At 43.0% G+C, this 12,827-nt stretch overlaps 1 protein-coding gene across 1 annotated transcript in view; it reads right to left on the reverse strand.

The window, feature by feature from the left end:
- Nucleotides 1-12,827, reverse strand: part of LOC143142429 (interleukin-5 receptor subunit alpha-like) — a 42,743-nt gene that overhangs the window by 18,461 nt on the left and 11,455 nt on the right. The window contains exons 4-8 of the mRNA XM_076303296.1: nucleotides 4,879-5,048; nucleotides 4,473-4,603; nucleotides 4,173-4,308; nucleotides 3,863-3,971; nucleotides 877-958 (exon numbers count right to left, since the gene is read on the reverse strand). Of these exons, the coding sequence (XP_076159411.1) occupies nucleotides 877-958; nucleotides 3,863-3,971; nucleotides 4,173-4,308; nucleotides 4,473-4,603; nucleotides 4,879-5,048 (628 nt within the window). The remainder of the gene's footprint in view (nucleotides 1-876; nucleotides 959-3,862; nucleotides 3,972-4,172; nucleotides 4,309-4,472; nucleotides 4,604-4,878; nucleotides 5,049-12,827) is intronic.

Below are 12,827 nucleotides of genomic sequence, written 5' to 3' on the forward strand. Positions count from 1 at the left end.
ACATATATCAATAGGGTCCATAGGGGAGGAGTTCCAGTGATCCAATGTCACCGATTTTTTACATTTTTTGGTGTTTATTTGAGTTTTAATACCACCATACATCATCTAATCATGACAATCCTCATATCTATCAATTCCTCATGGAAAGACGAAAAGAAATTGGGGTGGATTGTGTCTGTAGGATGTATTGTTCAGATTCTATGTAGATTTAAAGTTTTCATTTTTTACAGCCGAAAATCAAGCACGGACACAAAAGATGATACAAAAAAACACATATGGGACAATAATTTGCGTGGGGAACATCACAATTCCTTTTCTACACACCTTAAGGATTACAAAAAACTAGGTTAAAAAAATATACCTTTCGGGTGCAGGTGACCCCCTCCTTCCTACCAGACTATTAGTTCATAGGCCTGAGCGTCATAATCACAAAAGTTCTGATGGAATAGTTGTGTTTTATTTTCATAATCTTTGTTCAGTGGTTGTATTCACTGAACAAAGATTATGAAAATAAAACACAACTATTCCATCTGAAAATTAATTTGAACAGATATTAGTCCCAAAACTTTTCAGATTTGTTCACTTTCTGCTGACGAAAAAACAAATGTCAGCCATGTTTTTTTTGTGTGTGCACAACACATTTGTTGTTACGCGTCATACAGGGTGCGAATAGTTGTGAATAGCTGTGTGGCCAAGGCTATTTGTACCAGGGGTGCAAATAGCCATTTTTATTGTCTTTCACTTGTGTTGCTATTTTGAATGAAAAATGTGATGCAGTAGAACGCCATGTTCAATGATGGACAGAGAGCACTCAGTGCTATGCCACAGGCAGTTGAAAAGCGGTTGTAAAGGCAGATCAGAGATGCTATATGTTACCTGAGATATGATGTCTTTCTCAAGCAGGCCTTTAATCTTGATGGATGGGCCTGGGACTGGTGGGAACAATTTATCAAAAACCCTGCCAAAATAAAGTCAAGCTTAGTCCCTGGCACACAAATACACCACATGCAGTCAAAGACCAGAGCTGAAAACTTAGTTAGGAGCTGTCAATTCTAAGTCAAATAAACAAAACCCTAATAATGCGTGAGTCTAACAGTTGTTTTTCTTCTATGCCTGCAAGTTCCTGTTTTCAACAATGTGTGCACTGTGTAAAATTCAAGCGGTGCTATTTTTGGAGGCTGACAAACACACACACACACTTTTGTTTGTGTAAAAATATAAAATCAAAGAAGATGTTCTGCACACTTAGATCTATGCAAGCATCTTCTAATGACAATAATGCCATGCATTCAGTCAAAGGACCTTCATGAGGACAATATTTTGATGAAAGTCCTTTGATCAAAAGTTTGGCGTTCTTTTCACTACTTGCATGGACATAAGGGTGCAGACAATATTTGCACTGCTGTTTGTCTTTCTGGCTATTTAGCATATCCCCTGAGATAAAGATAATGTGTGAAAATGTATAAAATGTCACATTCAGTATCACCATCATCACAACAGACAGGAAATCCTGTAATTTCATGTCAAATACATTGGGTTACACCTTGTTCTAGGATAATGACCAGTCCTTTGTAATTACTAATTATTAGTATACATTGTAGTATGGGATTGTTAGTATGAACCAAAATTAATAATAAGATGGACTAATATTATCCTAAAAGTTAGGTATGGTTCTCAGTGTGTCTAACGGTGCTTACACACAGTTGTGTTGCGTCACCGTATGCCAGTGCATGTTCCTGATGGTTGGGGGTGTGTAGCTAAAGTTGAACTTTTTATTTATTTATTTACTTACTTACTTACTTACTTACTTACTTATTTCGGGGAGGTGGGGGCGCGTGTGTGACAGCAACACACATGCTGCGCTGTCTCTCTCTCCCTTCCTCACACATCGCCTACACAACTGCATACTCGGCCACCACTACATTAGGCCTATGCGTAGACTATTGAGCATATACGAATAGGCTATGTACTGTACACAGAGTGTCACGGCAATGTAGGCTAACAACGCAGCCTGGAGTACTGGGGCCCGTTGCACAAAACTAGAATAAGGGATTAAGCTGGGATATCTTGGTTATCCTGGCTCAATTTATCCGTGATCCGGTTGCACAAAAGTGGGATAGGGGGCAGTATAGGATATGTTATGGTACAGTATAAGTTACCATACAAATGTATTCTGTGGAGCTAGCCTGCTCCAGACCAGGCTAAGTTCCAGGATCTATTTAATCTCATCCCTTATCTCAGTCAGCAATCACCACAAATGGAAACCAGTAGTTATTCCACTGCCCATACACATTGTTATCACATATAACTAGACCCACTGTCATTATTTAAACATGTGATCATTAATTTCAATCATTTTGGATAAATGATGATTTTTAGATAAGTAAGTATAAGTATATATACTCTTTTGATCCCATGAGGGAAATTTGGTCTCTGCATTTATCCCAATCCGTGAATTAGTGAAACACACTCAGCACACAGTGAGGTGAAGCACACACTAATCCCGGCACAGTGAGCTGCCTGCAACAACAGCGGCGCTCGAGGAGCAGTGAGGGTGCCTTGCTCAAGGGCACTTCAGCCGTGCCTACTGGTCGGGGTTTGAACCGGCAACCCTCCGGTTACAAGTCCGAAGCGCTAACCAGTAGGCCACAGCTGCCCCATGATGTTGCAATCATTAGATAATTTACAGTTTCCCATAGGCTATAAGGTAGCCTGGCGGGCCATCCTATATCACTGAAATGTATAGTCTGGAATCGAATCATTCACCTGCTTAATCCAAGGGGCGGGCAGAGAATTGTCTTTCAAACTGCCTAGGCATGCAATAGGCCAGCGCTACGACCATATCCGTATCCGGTCGGCAAAACGGCAAATACATCCTTCTTCGAAAGGAATGACTTAAGTGCATTGTGTTGCTCTACTTTCAAAGAAAAGCACAAGTCCAACTCCTCCAAAGTTGACGCCAACGCCGATTCAAACAACCGCTCTTCGTTCGCCATAGCCACCTTCCTTGTTGTTCACCGTCGCAGGATGTCGTTATCCTGTTAAGCCCGCCTTAAGACTCTCTAACGAAATAGAGCGCTGTGATTGGAGAACATCCACCGTGTTAAGCCAATAGAAATTCCCATGGTTCGATACTAGACGTACAGGCTGAGCAAATTAATTTGCCGCCGCTAGGGTGCGTCTAGATTTCTAGGCTAGCTATAAGGCTATATATATAAAATGACGGAATATTAGGGCCACAGAGGGGAAAAAATCCAAATTCCTCTGCCACTGCAGGACATATTTAACTTAATTAAAGCACATATAACTAATTTAACACATATTGGTCCACTAGTCGACCACTGTCGTCATCAGGGAAGATCGCTTTGCTTTATCACTATGGCGGTGCTGCCTTTCTTTTTAATTATGTCTTTTACATACTCGCCATTCCCGACCAGGGCCAGGGCTAATTTTTGTCCCCGACCAGCCCTGTCACTCACATTACCTCACAATTGTATGCTTCATAAGGAAAATTACAGTATAGAATCTTGGGGACCGTCTGACGATAAGAACATGTCTGTGTGTAAAACTGAAAGCTGGTCTACTTTCAGGATGCATAATGTCGAGGTGAAAACACAGTTCCTGGTGTTGGATGTCTTTAACAGAAGTGCTTTCTCACAATATCTACACAATGCCTGCCTTTTCCTCTTAAGATGTTACTTTTCTCTACAAAACAAATTACATTACAATTTGACACTTAATAAATGCACTTAATATGAAGCCTAAAAAGTATGTAACTATTTTAATTTTCATTAGACAGCATCTTAGTTTACATTGAGAGATCTAATAGAGCTTTATAAGCTTCTTACATCACATTACCGACCTTTGAAATTTGCAGAGCAGTAATATAGCCAAGAGGATCATGGGAAGTCCGAGAACAATAGCAATGATCACGCTAGTATGGAATGGGACTTCTGCGGATTTGTCCAAATCTAATAAACAAACATTAGACCAGGCAATACTTAAAGCACTGATAGTGCACTTCAGCTCAAAAACAGGAATATGCATTCAGCTGGGTCACAGACATGTGAAAACAGTATCAGATAAGAGTTTCACAAGCTCATCTGTATGACAGTTATGTGTTTTATATATAGCTGTCCTGATAAGCTTACGACTGTACCAGGGCATGTTACCTAAAACAGTCCAGTCACTCCAAAACAGAGAGTCACAGCAGTGAGAGGCCGTTTTTACTCTCATCAAGATTTTGTACTTTTGGGTTGGATCCAAATTTGGCTCAGTATACTTCAATAGCTCTTCGAATATTCTGACCTGTGCAGCATTAAATGGCGCACACACACACACACACACACACACAGAGAAAGACAGAGAGAGACGTTCATTTGCTATGCATCAAAGTTCATATTCTAGCACACATAACCCATATAAACAAACATGCAGAACACAGAGAGGTTTTATAAACGACTACTACCTACCTCATCATTGACTTTCAATTCATACTCAAAGCATTTAGTGTTGTTTGTAAATGTACTTTTAGGCAGATCCCATTCAAGGTATAACTGATTTGACTGAATTGTTGCATTTATTTGAAGAGGACCCAGTTTTTCTATGACACAAAAAAATTATGAAGAATGTAAGCACCCAGCAAAAAACATAAGTAAATAACACAAATAAAATTTTAAATAAAAAACATAAAAAAACACAAGTTGTTCAGAAGTTCTTAGTAGAACAAGTAAAGTGCAGATAATGAGTTCACACAAACGTGCAAATACTATTTTTTGCTAAAAAGGTGCAAGAGACTGACACTTTGATATTCACTATACTCAGACTCAACAAACATCCCAAGCTCAAGTTGTGGAATGACACAGAGTGACCTCTTACCAACATTACAGATTTCCCACTTCTGTGTCTGAATGTACCACTTGTCTGGGTAGGACACGTTGAGTTGCAAAATTATATGATATGTCTGATCTGGAATCAGTGTGTGGTAAAATGGGCCTTGGACATGTTTCTTGTGTCTTTCAAGGACCTCTTGGCCTTCACCGCAAAATCTATGGGAAAGAGCACAGCTGTCAGAGAGGGCCATTTGTCAGCACTATAATTCATACATTCAGCTGAACTAGCTTAGAGTAAGGAAGTTCTCACTAGGGCAATACTTGGTTGAGGCTTGTCAATTATTTTATTTGGAGGAAAGAAAAAAAAATAGTAACACATCAGTCACATCAATATCCATAAAGCATTAAACACATTCATAAAAGGTTAGAAAGTATTGATAAAGCCTCATAATGACTGATATTACTCCCTATCCATCAAACCAGGTGAGATTTGTTTAGATTTGTGAGATTTGTTTAACCGTCTAAGATAGAAGGATGTTATCAAAGATATCAAAGCGAGGATGACTAACAACATCCTGCTCCTACACACAGATAAAACTGAGGTTAGGATGGTAGGTGTTATGTGCATGATGTGAGCACAACACAGTAACAGGGAAGACAGTAATGGAGTGAGTTCCAAAAGGTTTACAATTTATTAAGTCAAAGGTCTCAAAATAAGCAGCGTTGGCCGAATGGCCTTCAAACAAAGGCACACGGTATGACCGGATCGGCAAGCAGTAACAAGTATCTGCTGCTTTCTCTGCCTACAGAGGGGAGGAGCTCCAGCTAATTTAAAGCTTACAGGTGAGCTGTGCATGGGTGCACCTACAGTATGGACTACTGTACACGTTGCACAAAAGGCTCTCAGTGAGCTCGTTTGTTTCCTGTAGAGCCAGGTGTGTTTGAACCTTCTGCTATTCTGAATGTAATTTGTGTCTACAGGGACCCGGTTGGGTGTGGCACCTACAGTAGTGAAGCAGCACGTTACGATAAAGAAGGACATGTAGACACTAATTATGACCGCCGCGCATCAAGCGGCGGTCATATAGGTTTAGTCAGATTTTTTTTTTTTTTTTTTTTCACATGTCCAAATTTCCGTCAAGGATTCCCGGGACACTGAAAGACCGGGGTACACGACACTTGGTTGGCATGTAACCCCACATGGATAGCATGGAACCATCGTTTTTTGTTTCGATCTGTAGCCCCCCCGCTGGACTGGACCCCCCGAAAGGAGGGTAGGGCAGACACAGTTTTCTGTGAATATCTCGAGAACCGTAGGGTTTAGAAGGACCATTTGTTTTTTGTATGTTGATCTCAAGGGGCCATGTCAACCCATTCCATAACCACTCATTTCATGTATAGCGCCACCTTGTTAAACACAAAAAAGTAAAAATGAGGTGTTGTAATCACAGGTATCTGTGACCTAACATAGTCAAAACTGCACGAAATTGGAAGTGTAGGATAATTATTACACCCTCTGAATGCACGCCAAGTTTCGTGGAATTCCGTTCATGGGGGGCCACACAATAAATGAATTTATGTTACTATACACCAACTGGCCTGTAGGTGGCCGGAGACAGTTTTCTGTGAATATCTCGAGAACCGTAGGGCCTAGGAGGTCCACCTTTTTTTGTATGTTGGTCTTAAGGGGGCATGTCAACTCATCCCATTACCACTTATTTCATGTATAGCGCCACCTAGTTAAAAATTAAAAAGCAAAAAATTAGGTGTTTTCATCACAATATCTCTGGCTGACATGGTCAAAACTGCATGAAATTGAAAGTGTAGGATCATTATGACACCTTCCGAATGCATGCCAAGTTTTGTGAACTTTCGTTCATGGGGGGCCTTACAATAAAATTATTTATGTGTACATTTAGTGACCGTACACCAACAAGGATTCCTGGGACACTGAAAGACCGGGGTACACGAAACTTGGTGGGCATGTAACCCCACATGGATAGCATGGAACCATCGTTTTTCGTTTTGATCTGTAGCTGGACTGGACCCCCCGAAAGGAGGGTAGGGCAGACACAGTTTTCTGTGAATATCTTCAGAACCGTAGGGCCTAGGATGACCAATTTTTTCCATATGTTTGCCTCCAGGGGTCATGTTAACCCATTCCATGTGCACACATGTGCATAAACAGATACACACGCACACACATACATTCACAGTAATCATATGTATGACACATACTCACACAGTAGACATATGTACGCATGCATGCACATGCACAAACACACATACGCAGACAAACACACAAGCACGCACACACACACACACACACACCCACACACATAAACATAAACGTGTGCACGCACACATGCACACAATTCAAGAATTTCTCAGAATTATGAACAGGCAAGATGGGGTTGTATAAAATGAATTTTACATGTGAAATCTATGAACTAATCATGTTTTGGTACTTGTTGTCTAGCAGATAACAGTGAGAATTGAGTGTGGATAATGCAATTTAGTGAGACAGTTAGAATCATATAGGCCTTTCAGCGTGATTTATTTTTGTGGAAAAAATGTGCTGGACTGGGCGGCGGTCATATTTTGTACCGCTCTGCGGTACATCTAGTTACATTCAGAATAGCGGCAGGTTCAAACACCTGGCTCAACAGGAAACAAACAAGCTCACCGAGAACCTTTTGTGCAACTAGTCCATTGGGCTGATGGACTGCCTCCAATCACACCTGTATGGGGAAACAAGGAAACTACAGCCTGGGGGAAAAGGGCAAAGCCAGCGGGCTGTGAAATGAGGCCCTAAACATGTGAAAAAAACCTTATCTAGCATCTATCCACCAGTGTTGTGCAAAATTCAAATTGCAATTCTGCTTCCTGTTTGCAACCTCAATTGAAATGCTAGTGAAATTCAAGAATTGAATTGGAATTTAAGCAAGTTTCAATTCAATTCTGGAATTTTGCACAACCCTGCTATCAGGGCTCTCAAGTTTTGAAGTTTGCAAGGAGTGAGACTTTGTTTCTCAGGGGGGAGGGGGCATGGCATTGACACAGTGCCACGCCCCCTCCCCCTGATTGAAGTACATGAAAGTCCTAAGTCTGCTTGAACTACGTGGCGCCACGCCCCCTCCCCCCGATCAACAGAGACCCACCCTCCCCATGTCCCATAGACCCAGCTTCATGAGAGAGCACAAATTCCATTATTTCAAACACACTGTTTTATTTATTCTAGAACCCTATAGTAAATAATAATAACATAAATTATAATAATAATTTCACCCAAATGGGCCCTTTGAACAGCAGTGGCTCATTCTGCTCTATAAACAAACAGAAAACAACCTAATGAGAAAAAGCACATTTAGCCCCAAAATGGTCTCTTGAACAGTGGTGGTTCTGTCCGTGTGTGTGTGTTTATGAGTGATGTTGTGTGTTGTAAGTGTTTGTGGCAGATTTTGATGCCTTGATGACTGATACTGGGGGCTCCTATTTAAAGCACTGTGGTTCAATGTCAGCCATTTTCACAGTCATGAGGCCATCCTTAAAAATATTCTTGTTTGCAGTAACAGCCAAAAAAATAAAAACATGGGTCGGTAGGTAGGTCAATGGGTAGGTTTTGGTCATGGTGATTACGTAGGTATGAATTTAAACAAATGTGCATATTGTGACGTAACTGACTGGGTCCTCAACCCGTGCCTTCAGGCGCATCAGGTTATGCAGGTTATGTAGACCAGCCTTTCTCAAACTTCTTTGACCTGAGGCCCAGTCATGGCAGACTTTGGAGTCATAGGGCTCATCTACACGTACCCAACCCCACTCCCTCCAAATCAAATTGTCATTATCATTATCATAATCATTATTATGCCTATATTGTTATACATGCATTTTCACTTAAATGTTTTGTGCCATGCACATCAGAGGACTGCTTTTCTAATGTAAGATATAATTAGTTTCATTGCTTTTGCATGGTTGCATGATGCTTGCATAAGAAAATAAATACTTTTCAAAACAGCAAGAATTATATGGGTGCTATTGTTTTGGGATGTTTCCCTCATGCAAGCATCATACATTGGTAGGAAATGGAGAAAAAAATACATGTTTTTTTAATTAAGTTTAATTTGAATGCCTGAATGTAAGGATTCAGGAAACACAATACCAGCTTTTTTGGCGAGCAGATAGGCGTAAATCACTGATCTGTTGATCTTTAACAGAGAAGGCTAGCTTTTGGCCAAGTTATATTCAAATTTGACTATACAATACTCAGTGCTATACAGTGTATTATACAGTCTCTGCTCTGTTTCTATGGAAGTTCCAAAAATCAACGTTGTTCTATTAAGTGCCGTTAAACAATTAAATTCAACAGGTTGAAGCGGAGCTTTGATACCTACATTATGGATTAGTTTCAGTTTCTCTCGCGCAGACGCCTGCATTGAATGAACGCTCATAGCCTACCACCACTTTATTGTATGGCTCCATATTTAATGACATCGATAGCAGAAACGTTTGTTTTCTTTTTTTGTCGGTCCGCGGTATCTTGATTAACTGCGCAGCAAATTATCAGACGAAGCACCGGGCCTAATTTCACTCCACGACTCCGCGGACCAGCAGTCTCCACGTTGCGGACCCACATCAAAACAAAACTATTTCCTGATTGGTTGAGAAATCCTATTTTCTGATTGGCCGATAGTAACTGAACAGCAGCTCTGGGCCCACTTCCCCGATAACGACGGAGACACGCTCTTAAGAGGGTTTTCTACGATTCATCTTACGATCGTTCGTTTGGTTTTTCCGACTGTTTCCCGAACATGCTCGTAGCGTGAACGCACGTGCACTGCTCTTAAGATGCTCTTAAGGGGAGCTGTCCACGTTAATAGTTCTGAAATATCCTCTGATTTGACGGTGATGCAGGTGACTGCAGCTATAGGCCTACCATTTAAACTTCGGATCTACACATTCATTCACATCAATACGAAAATAGAAACACTTTGACATCTGCATGTAAGCATCCCAAGTAGGTTATATACCACACAGAGACATAAATAATTGTAATTATTTTAAGATTTTATTGTTGCACCATGCAATAATTTTTCGCGGTGTCACTTAAGAACACGTTTGAAGATAAGAAAGAAGTCGAGTAAGAAAGAGAGGAAATGTGTAGGCTTAGATTTTGATGCAGTAGGCTACAGACTAAACCTGTTCTGATGGACATTAACTAGATCTTGAGGTCAATTAAAAGCTGTGGCCGCTGAGGGACAATCGGTCAGAATGTGCACACCAAAATGTTCTTCCAACAGGTTTATTGCAGAAATCCACAGATGGCTGAATCCCAATAAACAGGTCTATGTGTATGTGTGTGTGTGTGTGTGTGTGTGTGGTTCTGCAGGAGATAATAGAAAGAGAGACAATAATCAGCTATGTGCTAGATACAAATAAACATAAGTTACAACATGAGCTATAGCCTATACATGTCTGCTACATGTTATAATAGCAACCTAGCTTAGCTGAACATGGCATGACCTCACCACATTAACATTAACACTACTGATGAATGTGTAACAGGTAAGTATAGCATAATATGGTAAACAAGTCACATAGGCATACATAATAATAAACATGGTACTATTCGACATTCATATGGAATGTGTCCTAACATGTGTGGCTAAGTCCACACTTACAGCATAAGCATTTCACTCGCGGTAAACATGCACTCGCGGTAAATGCACGTGTGAATCGCGTGCCTAACGCTTATACGATATTTCTTCAATTACTTGACACATAACATACACCAAACATAATACAGATACTTTCTTCTTCCTCTGTATTAACAACGTTCTGAAGTCCCGGAGGGCAGCGTGCTCTCTGATTGGCTGGTTGGAGGCAAGCAATATGACTGCTCTAGAGTCGGCCCTTTGTTACAGCCGCCCCCAAATTTGTCCCTTCAAATTTGTCACCCACAGAAGGGCTGACGGAATCTGTGTCCATGTCCGTATCCGGTATGGCAGGAAGGGCAATGAGGCGGGCAACAGGTCGGGTATAAGATTTGTCCTTGACCTGGACAACAGCAGTCCGAACTCTTCCATCTGCCCCATGGATGAGGCTTGTGACGCGGCCAAGTGGCCACAGGGCCCTTGGCAGCTGTGGGTCCACCACCATGACGATGGTCCCCAGTTGCAGCTGAGAAGTATCCTTGTGCCACTTAGAACGGGTCTGTAGAACCGGGAGGTAGCGCTGAATGAAGTGAGTCCAGAACTGGTCAGCTAATATCTGGGCATGTCTCCAGCGGCGGCGACTCAACAGCTCTGACTCGGAGTACATTGCCTGTGGCAGTGAAGGGTCCAGCCGCCCCATGAGGAGCAGGTTGGGGGTTACTGGATCTACATCAGCCACATCTGTGGACACATAGCCGAGAGGCTTGGAGTTTAGTTCTCCCTCAACCTCTATCAATACTGTCCGCAGGACTTCTTCTGAGACAGGCTGAGGCTGGATGGTGGCATAGAACGCAGCCTTCACAGATCTCACTTCTCTTTCCCAAACACCCCCGAAGTGTGGTGCAGCTGGGGGGTTGAACTGAAAACAAATCTGGTACTTGGCTAGATGAGTCTGGAGGGTAGGGTGCATTGACTTGAAGGCCTCCTGCAGCTCACGCTCACCCCCACGGAAGTTAGTCCCCTGATCTGACAGGAGCTCCGCAGGCTTGCCTCTCCTGGCGATGAATCTGCGGAGGGACATCAGGAAGGAGTCGGTGTCAAGACTAGACAGAACATCCAAGTGCACAGCCCGAGTTGTCAGGCACTTAAACAAGATGCCCCATCTCTTCTCGTGACGCCGGCCTACTTTCACTGTGAATGGCCCGAAGCAGTCCATACCAGTGGAGAAAAAAGGAGGCTTCATCAGTCTCAATCTCGCTGGAGGTAGATCTGCCATTCTGGGCACAGCTGGCTGAGCTCTCCATTTCTGGCAGTCTGCGCAAGAGTGCTGATGGCGCTTGACTGCTTCACGGCCCTGCAGGATCCAATACTTGCGGCGCAGCTCTGCAAGCAGCCGCTCTGCCCCAGGGTGGTGCAGGCTCTTGTCTGTGGCCTGAATGATGAGCTGAGTGACTTTATGTCGGGGGTCCAGGACCACTGGGTGGATGGTATCCAGGTCTAGCTGGTCGGTGCGGCGTAGCCTCCCTCCAACACGAATTAGCCTCATGGTCTCATCATACTCCGGGGCAAGGCAGCGAAGCCTACTGGTGGCAGACACAAGTTTTCCAGCTTTCAGGAGGCCAAACTCTTCAGGAAAGCTCTCCTGCTGGGCTGTGCTGAGAACTTCTCTCTCTGCTTCCTGGTAGTCTTCCGCAGACAGACTAGCCTGGTCTGCCTCCGCCCCGTGACAGGCTCTAGCTACAGCCTCTGTGAGCTCCCCAAAGGAGGAGAATTTGGCAGCATCAGGCAGCACTGATGTTGAAGCAGTAATGGAAAAACAGCACACTGTGGATCTTTTCAGTTCTGCAGCGTCTTCTGTGTCTCTCCCTGAAGGCTGTGTAGGCCAGAAATCAGATCTCTGTTGCAGAAAGGCTGGACCTTGACTCCATCTGCTGTTGCTAGCCAGCTCCAGCAGTGTCCTTCCCCGCGTGATGTCGTCAGCTGGGTTGTTGGCTGTATCCACGTATCTCCAAGCGCAGGCATCAGTCAATTCCTGGATCTCGGCCACACGCGTCCCGACAAAGACCTTGTATCGACAGGAGTCTGATTGGAGCCAGGTTAGGACTGTGGTTGAGTCAGTCCAGAGGACGACATCATGGATAGGTACAGTCAACTCTCTGTAACAGTGCAGCCAACTGAGCAGCTGTGAGTGTGGCACATAACTCGAGCCTCGGCATCGACAGCTGCTTCTTTGGGGCTACTCTGGACCTTGCAGACAAGAAAGACACTTCCACACAACCATCAGGGCTCTCTGCTCGCAAGTAGGCCACTGAGCCATAGGCTTTCTCCGAAGCATCCCCAA

The sequence above is a fragment of the Alosa pseudoharengus genome, unplaced genomic scaffold, assembly GCF_046254945.1.
Source record: "Alosa pseudoharengus isolate Yale_2024_CS ecotype anadromous, Long Island Sound unplaced genomic scaffold, YU_APseudo_1.1 YU_APseudo_1.1_scf_24, whole genome shotgun sequence".
In the NCBI taxonomy this organism is placed as follows: domain Eukaryota; kingdom Metazoa; phylum Chordata; class Actinopteri; order Clupeiformes; family Clupeidae; genus Alosa; species Alosa pseudoharengus.